The sequence below is a fragment of the Schistocerca cancellata genome, chromosome 6 (assembly GCF_023864275.1).
Source record: "Schistocerca cancellata isolate TAMUIC-IGC-003103 chromosome 6, iqSchCanc2.1, whole genome shotgun sequence".
NCBI lineage: Eukaryota > Metazoa > Arthropoda > Insecta > Orthoptera > Acrididae > Schistocerca > Schistocerca cancellata.
The window spans coordinates 273,042,904-273,062,361 of record NC_064631.1 but is presented as its reverse complement, the minus strand read 5'-3'; the positions used below and the strand labels follow the sequence as shown (position 1 = coordinate 273,062,361).

The 19,458-nt window shown below is 37.7% G+C and overlaps 2 protein-coding genes across 3 annotated transcripts in view; one reads left to right on the top strand and one right to left on the bottom strand.

Moving 5' to 3' along the window:
• The window catches only part of LOC126191237 (26S proteasome regulatory subunit 10B), a 58,522-nt gene that overhangs the window by 6,283 nt on the left and 32,781 nt on the right, over positions 1–19,458 (bottom strand). Inside the window, exons 4-7 of the mRNA XM_049932041.1 lie at positions 15,401–15,636; positions 13,002–13,151; positions 11,986–12,109; positions 11,733–11,833 (exon numbers count right to left, since the gene is read on the bottom strand). Coding sequence (XP_049787998.1) covers positions 11,733–11,833; positions 11,986–12,109; positions 13,002–13,151; positions 15,401–15,636 — 611 coding nt within the window. The remainder of the gene's footprint in view (positions 1–11,732; positions 11,834–11,985; positions 12,110–13,001; positions 13,152–15,400; positions 15,637–19,458) is intronic.
• LOC126191238 (uncharacterized) lies at positions 5,182–6,923 on the top strand. Of its 2 annotated transcripts, XM_049932043.1 has the most exons (4): positions 5,182–5,311; positions 5,750–5,956; positions 6,122–6,488; positions 6,634–6,923. In XM_049932043.1, exons 2-4 carry the CDS (start codon positions 5,877–5,879, stop codon positions 6,730–6,732), a joined length of 546 nt encoding a protein of 181 aa, XP_049788000.1. In that variant the 5' UTR covers positions 5,182–5,311; positions 5,750–5,876; the 3' UTR covers positions 6,733–6,923. The 2 variants fall into 2 exon arrangements, with proteins under 2 accessions (XP_049788000.1, XP_049788001.1); XM_049932044.1 differs by lacking the exon at positions 5,182–5,311 and having other exon boundaries at positions 5,663–5,956.

Below are 19,458 nucleotides of genomic sequence, written 5' to 3'. Positions count from 1 at the left end.
ACCATCCTTTGCTATGTAATTTTCCATCATCTAGGTGCACTCAATCTCTCCTGAAAGTTTGTAACCACTGTGATGAAACACCCAGTACATTAGATCTAACAGTAACAAATAGATTTGACCTCTCTGAGGATGTTTATACTGAACCAAAATACAGAGGGGAACTTAAAACACTGTAAAATGATTTAGATCTTTAGTACACTGGATAAAGGTGCAGCAATGTCTACCTCAAAGAGGAACTTGAAACATTTAGTCCTATGGCAGAATCTTTATCACAATAACTCTCAAAAAACTCCAAGAATTTCGGTTGATATGTAAAGGCTGTCAGTGGCACTAATGTTAATGTGTCCAAATACTCTTGGCTGATACACAAACTGAGACTGGAGATAACAAAGCAAAAGCAATAATGGTATTTTCACAAGAACTGCTCCAGTTCAATTCTTGCACCAGTGCAAAGATGAGTAATACAGATATTACTGTCAGTGGTGTTGCAAAACAGATAAAACTGCTAAAACTGAACAAAGCTCCAGGGGCCTCATGGAATCCATATCAGATGTTATACAGAATTTGCAGGTGAGTTAGCCTAATTTTAAATAGAATACACTGTCGATTAATCAAATAAAATACTAGAAGTTGGAAGAAAGTGTAAGTCACACCCAGCTACAAGAAGGTAGCAGAAGTGGTCCTCAATACTACCCTCCTATGACACCGATATCCATCTGCTGAAGAGTCTTACAATGTATTCTGAAATCAACTGTAATGAGGTGTCTCAAACAGAATGACCTCCTCGATGCCAACAAGCATGGATTCTAAAAATATTGTTCATGTGAAACTCAATTCGTGCTTTTCAAACATTACATCCTGAAAGTCATGGATCAAGGCAGCCAGGTTGCTGTGGTGTTTCTTAACTTTTGAAAGAATTTGACTCAGTACTATACTGTTATTAATTAAAATATGGTCATCAGGGGATGAATAAATTTGAGAGAATCTCAGGATTTTTTGATGAACACAGCCTGTTATCTTTGATGACAGGTGTATAATTAATGTCATGCATTCCCCTGTACCGAGCGCATTCGGGAGGACGACTGTTCAATCCCGCGTCCGGCCATCCTGATTTAGGTTTTCCGTGATTTCCCTAAATCACTCCAGGCAAATGCTGGGATGGTTCCTTTCAAAGGGCACGGCCGAATTCCTTCCCCGTCCTTCCCTAATCCGATGAGACCGATGACCTCGCTGTCTGGTCTCCTTCCCCGAAACAACCAACCAACCATTCCCCTGTAATCTGCGTTGGGACCATCACTGTTCATATATTTCAACGATATGGCAGACAATTTAATAGTAACTTCAGGCTTTTTGCATATGGCGTAGTTGTCTAATTTCTGAAAAAATGCACAGATCTTGATAACATTTAAAAATGGTGCAATCATGAATGTTTTACATGTTCTGAAATGTAAAATTGTGCACTTCAGAAAATACAGAAATGCTGTATCCTATGGCTACATTATCAATGAGACAATTGTAATCATTTAACTTATACAAATGCCTGGGTGTAGCAATTTGTAGATATATGACATGAAATTATCATGTAGGCTCAACTGTGAGAAAGGCTGGTGACATACTCAACTTCACTGGTAGCATACTGGCAAAATGCTATCCATCTGCAAAGGAGATTGCTTTCAATACTCTCTGCAAGGTATCTTAGAATACTGCTTAAATGTGTAGCAGCCATGTCAAATACTATTAATAGGCAATGTTGAATGTATTCAAAGAACTGCTGCAGAAACATTCACAGGTTTGTTGGGCTCACGGAAGAACCTAATGGAAATGCTGGAAACTCAAAATGGCAGACACTTGAAGGTAAACACCAATTATCCAAAGACATCTACAGACTTACGAAGTTTCTGAAACCAGCTTTAAGTGAGAAGTTTAGGAATACACTATGACCCACGATATGCTGGTCCCTTAGGGACTGTGAAGACAATTTTGAGATAATTATAGTATTTACAGAGGCAATTAAGCACATACACTGAGGTGACAAGTCATGGGCTAGTAATACGCATATACATACAAGGGGGTAGTATGGTGAACACAAGGTATAAAAGAGCAATGCATTGGCGGAACTGTCATTTGGACTCAAGTTATTCACACGAAAAGGTTTCCAATGTGATTATGGCTGCACAATGGGAATGAAAAGACTTTTGATGCATAATAGTCATTGGACCTAGACGCATGCGTAATTCCATTTCGGAAATCAATAAGAACTTAAATATTCTGTGATCCACAGGATCAAGAGTGTACTCTTAATACCAAATTTCAGGCACTACCCACACACCACTGACAATGCAGTAGCCAACAATCATTATTTAAGGACTGAGAGAAGGAGCGTTTGCATAGAGTTGTCAGTGCTAACAGACAAGTAACACCGTATGAAATTACCACAGAAATCAATGTGGGATGTACAACGAATGTATCCGTTAGGGCAGTGCAGAGAAATTTGGTGGTAATTGGCTATGGCAGCAGACAAACGATGCAAGTGCCTCTGCTAACAGCACGACATTGCCTGCAACACCTCGCCTGGGCTCGTGACCATATCAGTTGGCTCCTCGATGACTGGAAAACTGTGGTCTGGTCAGATGTGACCCGATTTCAGTTGGTAATGGTAGGGTTCAAGCGTGGTGCAGATTCTGTGAAGCCACAAGCCCAAGTTGCCAACAAGATACTATGCAAGCTGGCAGTGGCACTATAATGGTGTAGGCTGTGTTTACATGGAGTGGACTAGGTCCTGTGGTCCAACTGAACTGATCAAAGACTTGGAATGGTTATGTTTGGGTACTTAGAGACCACCTGCAACCATTCATGGAATTCATGTTACCAAACCACAATGGAATTTTTAAGGATGACAATGTGCCTCATCACTGGGCCACAACTGTTCGCGATTGGTGTGAAGAACATTCTGAACAATTTGAACTAACAGTTTGGTCACTCAGATTGCCCTACATTAATCCCATTGGACATATAAGGGACATAATTGAGAGGTTGTTCGAGTACAAAATTCCTGCACCAGCAACACTTCCACAATTATGGATGGCTATAGAGGTAGCATGGCTCAGAATTTCTGTACAGGGCCTTTAAAGGCTTGAGTCCATGGCACGTCGAGCTGCTGCGCTACGCCAGGCAAAGGGAGCTCTGACACGATATTAGGAGGTATCCAACGACTTTTAACTCACTGTATAATTCCATACGCAAATGGAGTACGGAAAGAATCTAATAAATTATGAGATAGGACTGCTTGCTAGTACTTACATCCAGGAGACTAAATGTATAGTAACACTGATGGACACAAATATAATTGTAAGAGACACACAAAGCAGCTTTCGGAAGCAACATTTCCCTAGCTGGCGAGGGAGTTATGTTGGGTTCTCTGTCATCATGGGATCAGAGTGACCTGCCCTCCTTTTTTAACATTTCCCAACATAGCCCTCCTCTCACCCCTCCCCCCACCTCTTCTCCCCTACAAGGGAACTATTAGCTCCAAAAACTAGGTAGTGTGGCCCTTTTGTACCTGTCTATCACCAGTCTTCTGAAGGTAAGCACTGGCCAACAATTTTATCTCATAATGCATAAAGCACTCAACTGAATTTCCCTTTTACACAAAAAATCTTATACAGTATAACCCCAGTTTTACATTCCTGGAATTAATGGTTTCCTGCTGTTTACAATTTTTTTTTTCATTCACGTCAAATTTCCTATGTCCAAAATATTAATTTGACCCGATTTTGCGTCAACATATTTATAATTTTCCTGCGATTTACGCGTTACAAAAACTGTTTGTGCAGAAAAAAAATGACGCTGGCATGATGTTGGCCATCCAGTAGTGTTTACAAATATTACGTGGTTAAGTTTCTTGACACCAGGGATTTGAACCGGTAAATGTGTAAAAGTTTGAACAATTTGTACCATATCTGCCGCAGCTGCCAAGCTCTACTTGGCATGGTGGCTGATGGGAGTAACTAGGTTTGTTTGAATAAAGATATCATGACTAGAGTTCGGATTTTGTATATCATTTTCTTATGGTACCTGGTATTGTGTCTTTACGAATTATGATATTATATTAAATTCAAATTTAAATTGCATATATTTGCGTATTTTTAGCGTTTGAGCATACTATTGTCATATTTAGAGGAAACGGCCATAAAGGTGCATATTTTTGATATTTAGAGGTCATATTGAGGTTAATTTAGTTCCCTGGCAACCCAAGAACCTCCCAGAATATTAGACCAATAAATTTCCAAAATGAGATAATACGGGACAATCCATCAGAATAAAAGCCTTTCAGGGTAAACGTGGGTAGCTTATGGAGGGACACAGTCTTGTTTTTCCATTTAGGTAGTCTCTCTGATAAGGATGCTAAGGACTTGTGATGGTTCAGTGTTGCAAGATGGATTATCAGAGTAGACACGTGCTCCGGTATTTGTGTTGCCCTACTCATTATTGTTGGTATTTTGAAATATGAATCATTCTTGCGTATGTTTCCATGCTATTCACATTGACACTTTGCTACCTTCTTCAAATTACGAATACGCCCCGGCCAAAAACCAATAATTTACGGAAATGGATCGGGAGAAATTGTGCTTTTACAATGGACGGAAAAATAATATAGCTATGTGAAAAATAGGTAAGTTTATTTTTTTTTCTTTTTCGATAATTTTTCCAAGAAATTAAAACAATTATTAAATTCATTCGTAAATTTGCGTGCATGTTTTCTATGTACAAAAGAAAAGAAAAAAAAAAGATAAAAACGTTTAGGAATTACCTTCAGCATTATTGCAAATAAGAAAAATGTTAAACGTTGTTAGAGGATAGATGTTCCAATTTGTAGTCTTAATTCACTTTTTTGAGTGACCATCTTGTGGGTACACACTGTTCTCTTGCATTTTTGTACAATTGCATGTACTTATTGATATTTATTCCCTTCTCCAATGCTTTAGGTCAGGGATGAGAAAAAATTTCAACTGGATCAGCATAAAAAAGACATCTCAGCACCAGAACAACGTAACCAAGACATTGTTAAAACTTCACAGCAACCACTGATCATCTCATTTTTGAAGCATATAGACGACAAAAATGAGTTCAATTAAGATCTTTGTGAGGCTTTAATAAAAGCAAACATCTTCTTGAATAAGTTGGAGAATGAAGGATTAAGGGCTTTCTTGAAAAATAAACAGGAAAAGATATTCCTCACGAGTCAACGCTCAGAAAGAACTATGTGGACCCATTGTATGAAAAGGGTTTTAGGTACTTTCTATGAGCATAGGTATGTGAAAATCAATGGATATAATTTGGTATGTACATGGGCCAAAATAATAGTCATTAATTTAAAAAACTCCAAAAATAAATTTAAATTTTGTTTAAATGTTATTTTTGTAAAATGAACATTGTTAATTGAATTTAAAAAAACTAAACTTAAAGTATGTGAAGTTTTTCAAGAAAGGAAAAGACAAATGAAGAAAGGACTTGAGAAGAAGAGTGTGTCTGAACGTTCCCTGCAAGAAAAGAAACCAAGTTTATTTTTAAAGAATATAACTTTTTTGTGGAAATTAAATAACTACTATTTTGGTCAATGTATATACATAAGAAGACAGTCAAAATACAGGTAGGAGCTAAAACGGATATAGTTTGTTTTCATGTGTATGTCTCCTGTGTAATGTCCACATGTTTACATGTATTTTTTAATTTAGTTTCTCTATTACAGACACTGGAGAATATTAGGAAGACATTGGCCATTCCCCAGTCTGGCTATTCATTGACGAAATCACTGATTCTTGCTGTCGGTATGTGGTGCATGCCACAGTTGGAAAACTCTCTGCTTACGAGGCTGGATGAGGACACCTCATACTGTGCAAAGATGTGGAACACACGATACACGCCATGACTGCATGCACAATGCAGGAAGCATTGTGTAAGTTTCACCAATATTGAATAGTTTAAAGTAAATTATAGGTAATATAAGAGCACAGTTTTTCACATCATATCCCGAGCCAATAATTAGTTTTTCACATAATGTACTGAGCCAATAATAAAAAAAAATTGTAAAATTTGTAAAATCCTTTGATTTTCTTTCAAGTGTGCTATGGAGAAAGGAAGATCAGAAATGTGGGGAGAACAAGGTTTTGGCCATTGTGAAGGACAGTGCTGCATATATGCTGAAGGCCGCAGAGTCTCTCTGTGTGTTTTACCCTAAAATTATTCACCTCACGTGTCTGGGTCATGGCGTCCATCGAGTTGCTGAAGAGGTCAGAACCACATTGCCAGAGGCCAACAGCCTTATATCTTCAGCAAAGAAGGTTTTCATCGAGGCACCAAATAGAGTGAGAGCTTCCAAGACTGCTCTCCCTGACTGTCCTCTGCTACCTGAGCCAGTCTTAATGAGGTGGGGAACATGGATTTCAGCTGCGAACTATTTTGCAGACAACCACAGAAAAGTTGAAGAGGTATGGGTGCATATGTATTTCTGGATAAATTGAATAAGCAAAGAAAACAAACACAACATATAATTCTAATATTAAGCTTATTTCGCTGTACAGCAGTTTTCAGCTTGAAACCGACATTCACTAGATTACTTCTTTCTTGTTCCAGGCCCTAAAGGGCTTTGAAGATAGCGAAAATTTAGCCATACGAAAAGCCAAGGATGCCCTGAAGAATTCCAGCATGTTACACAGCCTATCTTCCATCTGAGCGCAATTGGGTGGCCTTCCAGATCTAACTGAGAAACTTGAGACTCTTAACATGGGAGATACTAAGGCAGTGGCTCTCGTCGAAGGACTCAGGACACAGAGCAAGAGTTGGCCAGGTCCGATTGGTGAGAGACTGAAAATGTTGTTATCTGACCACAGCAAAATTTTCATGTAGAGAATATGGAAAAAAAATGTTGGTAGTCCAAACAAACTAATTTTTAGAATTTACCAAACTTATCATGCATGTACCTATGTTGTACTTCATTTTATTCATTGAATTATAGCCATTATTGAAAATATTTGATGGTTATTCATTAATTTCCCCATGTAAGATGCATATTTTAAAGAATTTATCTAAGAGAAATGCATAATTAAAGAATTTTAGCTGCATATTTAAAGGCATATACTGGCAGTAAGAGCATATTTTAACTGCATATTTCGAGGAGTTTTTGCGCATATTTCATGGGTTTTAAGTGCATATCGATACAAACACTAATTATGACCAATCACAGCCACATCCAAATTGCCTATACTGTGCAAACGCACTTTCATGATTGTTGTGATCGTGACACCTTTGTCTAAACATATTTAGCGTGTTTTGGCATTTGGCCACTTGTAGCACTAGTTGACACTGTCATTCATTTTTGCGTCACCCAAACATTTTTAGTATAAACTTAGTGCCGGTTACATATTTTTTTTCATGCTGAATTTATTCTTGTTGTCAAGTGCAGTATTTACGTTTGTATTTTTTTGCGATGTTACACAAACAATGTGAGTGATAATTTGTGTGTGTGTGGTTTTCTGCATAACTAAAGTGGGACAGTACCTGGTAACCTCAAAAAGACTATAACAGTAGAGAGAGATAGAACAAAAATGCAAACAGAACACAAGATATGTATATAAATATTTGCACTTGTCAATGTGAAAAAAATTCTTGAAATGCGCCGTGCAAAGCATGAAAAAATACGTAACTAGTGCAGTATTTCATTACTTAAATAATGATGACAGCTGCAGGCTTTCAAAAACATTGATTATGATGTATGAAATTGAGTCAAACATTCCTCCTTCCCAGATACTTATCAGTTCCAGTTATATCAGAGGTTTTTATTGGGTAATAAACCTTTATTAGATGATAAACAAGCCCCTGACAAGTCTTTTGATGCCTGTTATGTACATACGAGGGTTCCAACTTAAATAGTGGCAACTATTTATTCACAACCGATGCAAAAGAGTTACATGTTTGCACCTGTTACTGTCCTTCAAAGTAGTCACCAGCATTGTGTAGAACCCATTGCCAGCGATGTGGAAAGCGTAGTATACCATTAGCAGAGCCTGTTCTGTTGATGGTGTGAATGGAGTGGTCTACTGCATGTTTAATCTCTGGAACAGATCTGAAGCGAATGCCAGGAAGTGGTTCCTTCATCTTCGGAATCAAATCAAAGTCACAAGGACTTAAATCCGGGGAGTACGGTGGATGGTACAGTACTTCCCAGTCCCATCGACCGAACAGAGCAGTCACAGCTTGCACTGTATGCATCCGCGCACTGTCCTGCAAAATGATGGGTGGGTTGCACAGAGTGTGTCGCCGCTTCTTTCGCAAAGCTGGTTGCAGGTGATGCTCCAAAAACGAACAGTAATACTGTGCATTGACGGTTTGCTGTGGAGGAACATAATGCTCAAAATGGTTCTAAGCACTATGGGACTTAACATCTGAGGTCATCAGCCCCCAAATGTAATGCGTTAGGATAACACCATCATAGTCGTACATGAGAATCACCATAACTTTAGACAGCTCCATTTGCACCATCAACATAACAGGCTCTGCTAACGGTATACTTCGCCTGGCAATGGGTTCTACACAACGCTGGTGACTACTTTGAAGGACAGTAACAGGTGCAAACATGTAACTCTTTTGTATCGGTTGTGAATAAATAGTTGCCACTATTTAAGTTCCATCCCTTGTTTAACATCCACAAAGTTTGGAAATGCAAGGGGGTATCCTATACATAACTTTTACAGCTTAAAATGTTATTTCCCACATTTTACAGTTTCGCGCATTTTACACCATTTTTTGACGTCCCTTGAAAAGTGCAAAAGTGGGGTTTCACTGTGTGTAGTTAATTGTAAGTACCAACTACCAGGCTTGTCACACTGGTTTGCCAGGTATGGATGTTGGTGTGTTTCTTACGACATGCTTCTGTGTTCTGAAAATAAAGGGTCTTTCATGAAGAGTGATGCTTTTTAAAATTGTATTTTCCAGTTTCTAAGGTATTTTTTGTGTGCTTCCAGGTGTGAAAATACCCAGTAAAATTTGCAGTTTCTTCATGCAGTAACTCACTTTTTCTGAATTTTTAGAACTCATTAGAAAACTTTGCCAAAGTGGCAGCTAAGTTGTGGGTGCTCGTCGTTTGTCAGCAGAGAATTGGGTCACAAACCCCATTCCTCTATTCAGCGATGTGCCACACAGGCCAATTTTGAATGGGATTTCACTCTACATGACCAAAGCCATCAAGCCACAAAGTAAAGCACACAGTAATAGCAACCAGTATTGAGACAAAGCCAAAAGTATCAGTTTCAAGATGATCTCAGAGTTGTGGCTATCTGAGAAAACTTGTTGAATCTTACAAAAGGATTTAGGCCCGCATCTGTATAAAGTTGTATCGACTCAAAAGTTAAAACCAAATGATCACAGATTGTATCGCAAGTTCGATGATTGGGACATACAGCAGTGGAAGCTGATACAGATTTCAATGGAAAAATCATCTCAAATGAGGCACATTTTTGTCTTAGTGGCTGTCTCAATGACAAAAATTGTTGTTATTAGAGTTAGAGAGAGAGAGAGAGAGAGAGAGAGAGAGAGAGAGAGAGAGAAGAACCCACAAGTGGTCCATGAAGTACTACTGCATTCAGAAAAACTCACCATGTGGCATGGTTTATGATGCAGGGGCATCACCGGACATTATTTCTTTCGAGATAATGAGAGAAAAACCATTACTGTCAACAGCAACAGCTACAGATCCATGTTATGTGAGTTTCTGTGGCCAGATACTGAGACCGCAGGTATTGAAAACGTGGTTCCAGCAGCATGGCACAGCATGCCACACAGCTGATGTTATGCTCAATTTGCTGAGAGAAAAGTTTGGCAACTGGATCATCTCAAGTGTGGATCTGTGCATTGACTGCCCGGTCAGGTAATTTAACATCCATGGATTTTTTTTTCTTCTTTGGGGTAGCATCAAAGTCCAGATCTATCCCGACAAGCCATGAACTATGGAACATTTGGAGGCAAACATTCGACAGGCTAAAACCACTAGTGTTGGACAGAGTCACTAACAATTGGAGACATTGCGTGTGTCATGTTCAAAGCTATGGTGGACATTTCCAAATGATGTTTTGTTCACAACATAACTGCAATGTCTAAGCTTCAAATAAAGTACCATTCACTTTTATGCATTGTGTGGTTTATTGCTTTTTTCAAATTTTAAAAAGTATCATTCTTGAATGAGATTTTCACTCTGCAGCAGAGTATCATTCTTAATCCTTTCACTGCTACAGACATGCTCTCTGCATTCTGAGCCAAGTGCAACTTTGTTATGGCTGTACTGCTAGCAAAATGCTGATACCTGTAATTAGAAACGATAATGTGGCCACTATGAGATACTTATCTTCAGATTTTAAGAAAACAATTAGGTGAAAAAAAATTCGATTTTTGCATATCTTACAATCTAACACCTTCCCTCAATAAAGGATTGAGTTTCTTTCCGTTATATGATATACTGCTGCGCTGCATCATATTAAGTGAAACACTGAACGAAACTTTAGAGTTTGCAGAGGTAATAATGTAAACTTTGCGCATAACAGATTTTAGCTCATACATTGCAGTTTATGAAATGTAGGTAATATATTCAAAATTTACTTGAAATTTAGAGCAGAATGATATCTCACTTCAGTCTTGAGCTGCTGATTTTTATATCTGATGAACGGACACATGCAAGGCGCCCATTTCCATCCCAGTGCATCACGAATCATTGTCTTAACTGTCATCATATTTCATAAACTGTTCAGGATATCAACCAAGGTTTTTTTGCAAATGATAGCATGCAAAGAGGCACATGTGATGTTTGATAAAATACTCAAAACGTTTTTATTCACCGAGATACAGAAATAGTGAGAGGTCAGCAGAATAGGATGTGTAAACATGTCAACAGGGCTTCACGAAAACCTAGGGGGTCAGTTTTAAACAAGTCCTCAGCACATGTGGAATGGCAGCGCATGAGCAATTAACTCAACCACGGCAGTTAAAGGATTAATGAAAGACCCTTTATTAGTCCTATAAGTTGAGTTTCCCAAAAAACGATTCCAAAACTCATTGGTCAATGAAATATGCTAACTACACTAGTTTCTTCATTTTACATCAGCTATAGCATTAACTGCAAATGCTGAAAGTGTAGCTGAGCTTAGACACTTCACGAATTCTAGCATGTGGGTTTTCCAATTATAGTTGTGATCTATCTGTAGTCCAAATAACTTAACACTATCTACATCTTTCACCTCACTGTATGAATATACTAATTTTATAGCTTGTAGAGAACTACTGCACTGTATGTATCAAATCTTGTCAAAATTTAATTACAACCCATTTTCCTAGGAACTATCTGTTTAAGTTCAAATATTTCACTGACAGCCTTTTCATCCAAAGACTAGAACTATGTTTTATTCTTGTATTCTTCTATTTTCTTTATTCCTCAGTGTATCATCTACAGAGATAAAGCAAAATTTGGATCTCTGATAACAGTCATTGAGCTTCAGTCACCAAAATTAACATAGTAGACATTCTATTAACATACTTCAACTGTCAGTCACCTAGTGTACTTTCTACAATTATCCATATCCCACAAATATGACAGATGTATTCAAAGAGTAAAATTACTTTTTAGCTTATCTTAATGCTTAAGAGTCTTATTAACTGTATAGGATGCAGTTACTTTAACATAAGCATACCTGACCCAGGGAATCAAAGCCATCCATCTGGTTAAGAAGCTCCATCAAAGTTCTTTGGATTTCTCTATCTGCTGATGTTCCTTCCGAGAATCTTCTACCACCTGAATGAAATATGTTACTATTTACCCAAAATTTTTATATTCAAAATTATTTTATTTTTATGTACAGCTGTTTCAGTTGTCTATGATAGGTTAATTATTTAAATATTTTGATAGCTACATCCTCTAGTATTTCACAAACATTAGATAGTTACCAATAGCATCAATTTCATCCATAAAGATGATACATGGCTGATGATCACGAGCATAATTAAACATTTCTCTAATCAGACGAGCACTTTCTCCAATATATTTATCCACAATAGCACTAGAGACAACCTAGAAACAAAAAAATATGCCAATTAATTTAAGCAGAAGGTGTTATTAGCAGTCAAATTAGATACTGAGAACTTCTGTGTTTCCTTTTTATGCAAACAAATCAACCCCCTTAATACCAAGTAGTGAATTATTCACATTCTATGTCATTATGATAACAACTGCTTCACTCACCTAATTTCATACCAGATTAATACTCCCAACATTTTTCCAATTCCCACCCAAAACCTACAAAACAGCAGCAAATAGAGCACTACTGTGTTCAAGGCAACCTCCCAGCTAATAACTATTTTGTGACATTCTGTATCTCAGTGTAGTGAAAGGCACACAGATAATGTGAATAATTATTATTATTCATTCTTTTCTGAAACAGTACATTTACGACTGGCTGGTGTCAGTTATCCCACTTCAAACTCCTGAAATACCATCAGAGTTCAATAAAATTTTTCTCTCATCAACCTCCAATGGTACATCTATGTACTACATTCTGTATACTTGGATAGTGTGCTTTGAAATTATTTATTGCATTTTGATTTATTTTGACCCTGACACAGGAGGTAATGCATAGTTGCTGTCCATTCTCTCTCTAAGTCACTCCCTTTCCCTTCCACTGTGTTACTTTGCTACATTCCTGAAGGTGACAGAAATGCTGATTCCCTTTGCAGAACTATTAGCATTTTATTGAAAATGTCTTAATTAGCTACAGCACCCATTAAATTTGATGATAATTAGACAAAAACAACACAGCTATTAAAAATAATCATCTCGGTATTTATTTACACTAATACAAATAGCTTTCTCTCTACAATGAGGAGTTCCCTTACACTCATTCCACTGAATATATTCCATTCCAGTATTTTCAACATCGCTGCCCCAGGTTAGTGAAATGACCTACCTTCAAAAAATTGGCATCTAACTGACTTGCTACTGCACGTGCAAGTAGAGTTTTTCCTGTGCCTGGAGGTCCATAAAGAAGACAACCTTTAGGTGGGGTGATGCCAACTCTTTGGAACAGCTCTGGATTTAATAGTGGTAGTTCAATTACCTGCAATGAGAACACATATGCAAATGTACATAGTACACAATTTCAAATACAATCTAAAGAGGTCATAACTCATGCCTACAACTCAATCCTACACTAAATTTGTCAATCTTCTCCTGGAGTAGTGTTGCTCGGTGTGGGATCCTTACTGGATAGGATTAACGGAGTACATTGAGAAAGTTCAACGAAGAGCAGCATGTTTTGTCTTATCGCGAAATAGGGGAGATAGTGTCATGGCCATGATACAGGATTTGGAATGGACACCATTATAACAAAGGCGGTTTTCACTGCAGAAGAATCTTCTCACAAAATTTCAATCACCAACTTTCTCCTCCGAATGCCAAAATATTTTATTGACACTGAACTTCATTAGGAGAAACGATCATCAAAATACAATAAGGGAAATCAGAGCTCACACGGAAAGATATAGGTGCTAGTCTTTTCCGCGTGTTGTTTGAGAGTGGAATATTAGAGAATTATTGTAAAGATGGTTTGATAGACCATCTACCAGGCACTTAAGTGTGATTTGCAGAATATCCATGCAGATGTAAATATAAATATAGATGAACAGATCACAAATGTCATAAAAGTGAGAAATAATTATCATGTGTGTCTTATAACAACATATAAGAATTCCTTGTATTTACCTCTAGTTTGTAATATAATCATTTCAGTATCTAAACACTTTCTGAAAAGTTATGATTATTATAACATGTATCTGGCACTTATATTATCAAGGTTCCCATAATGAAATGAACTTCAAGTTGAAGTTATTTACCTGATTAAAAAGCACAAAAAAGCAATGTTTTGTAAACTGAGGAATGACACTGCATAATAAGTAGTGTAACCACGGAGATTTTTTCACTCTGCAGTGAAGTGTGACCTGGCATGAACTACAGACCTTAACACCCCTTGAAACATTAGGTAAAGGCTTCCTGAAACTATTACTTTCTGTTAGGAGAGGTGGTTTGCCCAGAGCATGCTATCTGACCTTCCAGCGTACCCTCATTCTCTTCCTGGCCTATCTATCTCTGCCACCACCCCACCATCTCCCTCTCCCTCTCCCTCTCCCTCTCCCTCTCCCTCTCCCTCTCCCTCTCCCTCTCCCTATCCCTATCCCTATCCCAGAGGCTATTTTGTTTTCCTCTTCTGCTGACAGCCATCAATCTGCATGCCATTACCTACAATCATCTAAACCTCACGGATAAACAGAGGGAGATGCTTTCTGCTAAATCCATTTTGATTCCTGCAGAGGAGTTTTTATATCTGCAAAAAGCTTGCAACACAGAATCACAATTCATATTACATAATTATAGAAGACATTGATGTCAGCAATACAGATACCTATACTTATACAAATCTTTCTGACTATTATTCTAGTAAGCAGAAATAACCTCCACTTTACTCCAATCAATTGGAATGCTTCACTGCTCCAAGACTTACAATAAACTATTGCTAAAAAGAAGTCACTTCTCCCATGTAATTTACAAACAGAGTTGTTAAGGTAATCTGTCAGATCCAATTGCCTTTTCATTGGTGAGTAATTTTAGTCGATTACATGTTTCACAATCACTCCTCTATCTGTTTGTTCTACATTTGAGCAATGTCAAAGGAGAAACAGCTTTACAATTTTCTGCAGTGAGACAATTTCTAATCATCAAATTCACAACAAGAAGATAGGCAAACAATACTGAAAGGTCCTGTCATGTGTCTTACAAATGCATTCATAATATAAATGTTAAGACAATAAAGAAGCTTGTGTTTAATTCAGTGTATCATTTTAGTTCTGAAAGTGGTCGTCTATCAGATCCAGAGATTTGTGGGGAAGGAGAGCTCCAATGCAAATTGTTTAACAATTGTATCCCCCAAGACGGTATAAAATCAAAAACGGAAAGATATATTGTGCCACAAAAATAGATATTAACTACTTAATGACATAAAATAAATCTTTATAACACTCTACATGCACACAATTATATTGTTCATGTATATGAAATGAGAAACGATTATGTTCTTTAGAATTCAGTCATCAGGTAAAGTTATTTGACGGCTAAGGGAAGATTATGTATAAGTTACTACTCAGAATATTGCTACATCAAATAGACAATTGAAGCACTGTCAGTCAACTTTCAATGTGATATACATGAAAAAATATAACTTGTAAGTTTATTAGTAATTGTTTCATTTACAATGTTTTAATTCTAAATCTGCCTCTACTTTATGATTAATATATCAGTATTTATCAGCCATACCTCTCTTAGTTCTCTTATTTGCTCACTGAGACCACCAATTGCAGAATATGTAACTTCTCCTGGATCTTCATGTGACATGTTGTACACTAATGGATCAACTTCTCTTGGCAAGTAACGCATAATTGTAAGTGTTGTCATGTCCAGTGCTACTCGTGTACCTGACTTTAGGCGAGCTTTGTCCAGCTGTCTTCTGCAGCCCACCACATATCGAGGGCCATTTGTTGCTTTCACTATAACTGTTAAAAGAAACTGCTTGAGCACAATGAAACAAACAACTATATCAAAGACTTCCATAATCTATTTCTGTATACGTAAATAAAGTAGTACATTTTTTATGTATTTCAGATGGTTACTAAATACAACATTGAACTCAAATGTAGCAATAGCTTTCCTACATTTATTGTAATGTTGAAGTGACTTTTGGTTGATACTGATAAAAGCAAAAACTACAACTAAAATACAGCTACAATGCACTACTTTTAAAGTGAGATAAGACAGTGGACGAGGAAAAATAGAAATTGGGGAGTGGTGGGAAGGTAACAACTGCAACTAATCAAGAGTGAATCACCAACACCAGTCAAAGGCATTAATATTGTTGTTGTGGTCTTCAGCCGAAAGACTGGTTTGATGCAGCTCTCCGTGCTAGTCTACCATTACCAAGTCTCTCTATCTCTTAAGTTGCTGTAACCTACATCCATTTGAAATAGTTTACTTCAGTCTAACCTATAGTCTCCAATTATTTTAGCTCTCTCAGTTTCCTCCCCTATCATATTAACTATCCTTTGATGCCCAAGGATGTGTCCTACCAATCAAATTCTCCGTTTAGTCAAGATGTGTCACAAATCTTTGATTCAGCTCTCTTCATTAGTTAGCAGGTTCACAAACCCTTTTTTCATTCTTCTATAGTGCTGTATTTCAAAAGCTTCCGTTCTCTGTATTGTTCAGCATCTACATACCACTTCCACACAAAGCTACACTCCCGACACATACTTTCAGAAAAGACTTCCTAACATCTTAATTATATTCAATGTTAAATTTCTAGTTCAGAAAAGTTCTTCTTGCTATTGCCAATCTGACTTTTATATCTTCTTTACTTATATCATAATCAGTTGCTTTCCCGACCACATAGAAAACTCATCTATCACTTTTAGTGACTCACTGAGTGTTGCTTGATTTAATGCAACTACTGTCCCTTACCCTTGTTTCATTTTATCGATGTTCTTCCTGTAACCCACTTCAGGAAACTACTCATTTCGAGTCCTTTTCTATCATTGCCAGAATCAAAATATCATCCACAAATCTCAAAGTTTTTATTTCTTCCGCTGAAATTTAATTCCCTTTCAAAATTTCTCCTTGATGTCCATTACTGACTGAATAATGCAAGGAAGTGGCTCAATCCTGATTGAGTCTTCTCAACTACAGCTCCCCTTTCATGTTCAACTCATATCTGCTGTCCAGTTTCCTTTTAAGTTTTACATAGCCATTTCCTCCAAGTCTTTCATCCCTATTATCTCAGAAATAGAAAGTTTATATTCCAGTCAACATTTTCAATTGCTTTTTTCTAGATCTACAAATGCAATAAATGTAGTCAACTGGTCAGAATTGCCTTCCATATTCCTTCATTACTCTGGAGCTCAAACTGACCTTCCCACAGGCCAGCTTTTACCAATCTTTCCATTCCTCTGTAGATAATTTTAGTGTTCTGCATACATGACTGTTAAATGATGACTCAGTTATACTAACATCTGTATTCTTTAACACACTGAATTGACAGAAGTCATGTGATAGTGATATGCACATTTACAGATGGCAGTAGTATCGCATATGCAGGGTATGAAAGGGCAGTGTATTAGCGAAGCTGTCATTTGTACTCAGCTGATTCATATGAGAAGATTTCCAACATATTATGACTGTACGATGGGAATTAACTGACTGATTGTGGAATGATAAATGGAGCTAGACGAATAGGACATTCCATTTTGGAAATCATTAGGGAAACCAATCTTCTGAGATTCACAGTCTAGAGTATACAGAGATCACTAAATTACAGGCATTACCTCTCACCTCCCCCTACATGAACCATGGACCTTGCCGTTGGTGAGGAGGCTTGCATGCCTCAGCGATACAGATAGCTGTACCGTAGGTGCAACCACAACGGAGGGGTATCTGTTGAGAGGTCAGACAAACATGTGGTTCCTGAAGAGGGACAGCAGCTGGTACTGTGAACTGCTGAAAGCAAGGGGAGATTACAGCTGTAATTTTTTCAGAGGGCATGCAGCTTTACTGTATGGTTAAATGATGATGGCGTACTCTTGGGTAAAATATTCCGGAGGTAAAATAGTCCCCCATTCGAATCTCCGAGGGGGGTAGGTGAATACTCAGGAGGACATTGTTATCAGGAGAAAGAAAACTGGCATTCTACAGATCGGAGTGTGGAATGTCAGATCCCTTAATCGGGCAGGTAAGTTAGAAAATTTAAAAAGGGAAATGGATAGGTTAATGTTGGATTTAGTGGGAATTAGTGAAGTTCAGTAGCAGGAGGAACAAGACTTCTGGTCAAGTGAATACAGGGTTATAAATACAAAATCAAATAGGGGTAATGCGGGAGTAGGCTTGATAATGAATAACAAAATAGGAATGCGGGTAAGCTACTACAAACAGCATAGTGAGCACATTATTGTAGCCAAAATAGGTACGAAGCCCAAACCTAACACAGTAGTACAAGTTTATATGCCAACTAGCTCTGCAGATGACTAAGAGATCGATGAAATGTATGACGAGATAAAAGAAATTATTCAGATAGTGAAGGGAGATGAAAATTTAACAGCCATGGGTGACTGGAACTCGATAGTAGGAAAAGGAAGAGAAGGAAATGTAGTAGGTGAATATGGAATGGGAGTAAGGAATGAAAGAGGAAGCCGCCTGGTAGAATTTTGCACAGAGCATAACTTAATCATAGCTAACACTTGGTTCAAGAATCATGAAAGAAGGTTGTATGTATGGAAGAAGCCTGGAGATATGGAAGGTCTCAGATAGATGATATACTGGTAAGACAGAGATTCAGGAACCAGGTTTTAAATTGTACGACATTGCCAGGGGCAGATGTGGGCTCTGACCAGAATCTATTGGTTATGACCTGTAGATTAAAACTGAAGAAACTGCAAAAAAATGGGAATTTGAGGAGATGGGACCTGGACAACCTGAAAGAACATTAAAAAGACGAGGGCTAATAGAAATCCTTGGGTAACAGAAGATATACTGAATTTAATTGATGAAAGGAGAAAATACAAAAATGCAGTAAATGTAGCAGGCAAAAAGAAATACAAACGTCTCAAAAATGAGATCAACAGGAAGTGCAAAATGGCTAAGCAGGGATGGCTAGAGGACAAATGTAAGGATGTAGAGAAGCATATCAGTAATATCACTAGGGGTAAGATAGATACTGCCTACAGGAAAATTAAAGAGCCGTTTGGAGAAAAGAGAACCACTTGCATGAATATCAAGAGCTCATATGTAAACCCAGTTCTAAGTAAAGAAGGGAAGGCAGAAAGGTGGAAGGAGCATATAGAGGGTCTATACAACGGCAATATATTTGAGGACAATATTATGGAAATGGAAGAGGATGTAGATGAAGATGAAACAGAAGGTACAATACTGCGTGAAGAGTTTGACAGAGCACTGAATGATCTAAGTCGGAACAAGGCTACGGGAGTAGACAACATTCCATTAGTACTACTGACAGCCTTGGGAGAGCCAGGCCTAACTAAACTCTGCCATCTAGTGAGCAAGATGTATGAGACAGGCGAAATACCCTCAGACTTCAAGAAGAATATAATAATTCCAATCCCAAAGAAAGCAGGTGTTGACAGATGTGAAAATTACCAAACTATCAGTTTAATAAGTCACAGCAGCAAAATACTAACACAAATTCTTTACAGATGAATGGAAAAACTGGTAGAAGCCAACCTTGGGGAAGATCAGTTTGGATGCCGTAGAAATGTTGGAACACATGAGGCAATACCGACCCTACGACTTATCTTAGAAGATAGATTAAGGAA

What these genes read in the sequence shown, in the direction of transcription:
- LOC126191238 (XM_049932043.1), top strand. Translation starts at nt 5,877, where the DNA reads ATGAGGACACCTCATACTGTGCAAAGATGTGGAACACACGATACACGC. An exon ending in CACAATGCAGGAAGCATTGT is followed by an intron (nt 5,957 to 6,121) that starts GTAAGTTTCACC and finishes TTTTCTTTCAAG; the next exon opens with TGTGCTATGGAGAAAGGAAG. An exon ending in ACCACAGAAAAGTTGAAGAG is followed by an intron (nt 6,489 to 6,633) that starts GTATGGGTGCAT and finishes TTCTTGTTCCAG; the next exon opens with GCCCTAAAGGGCTTTGAAGA.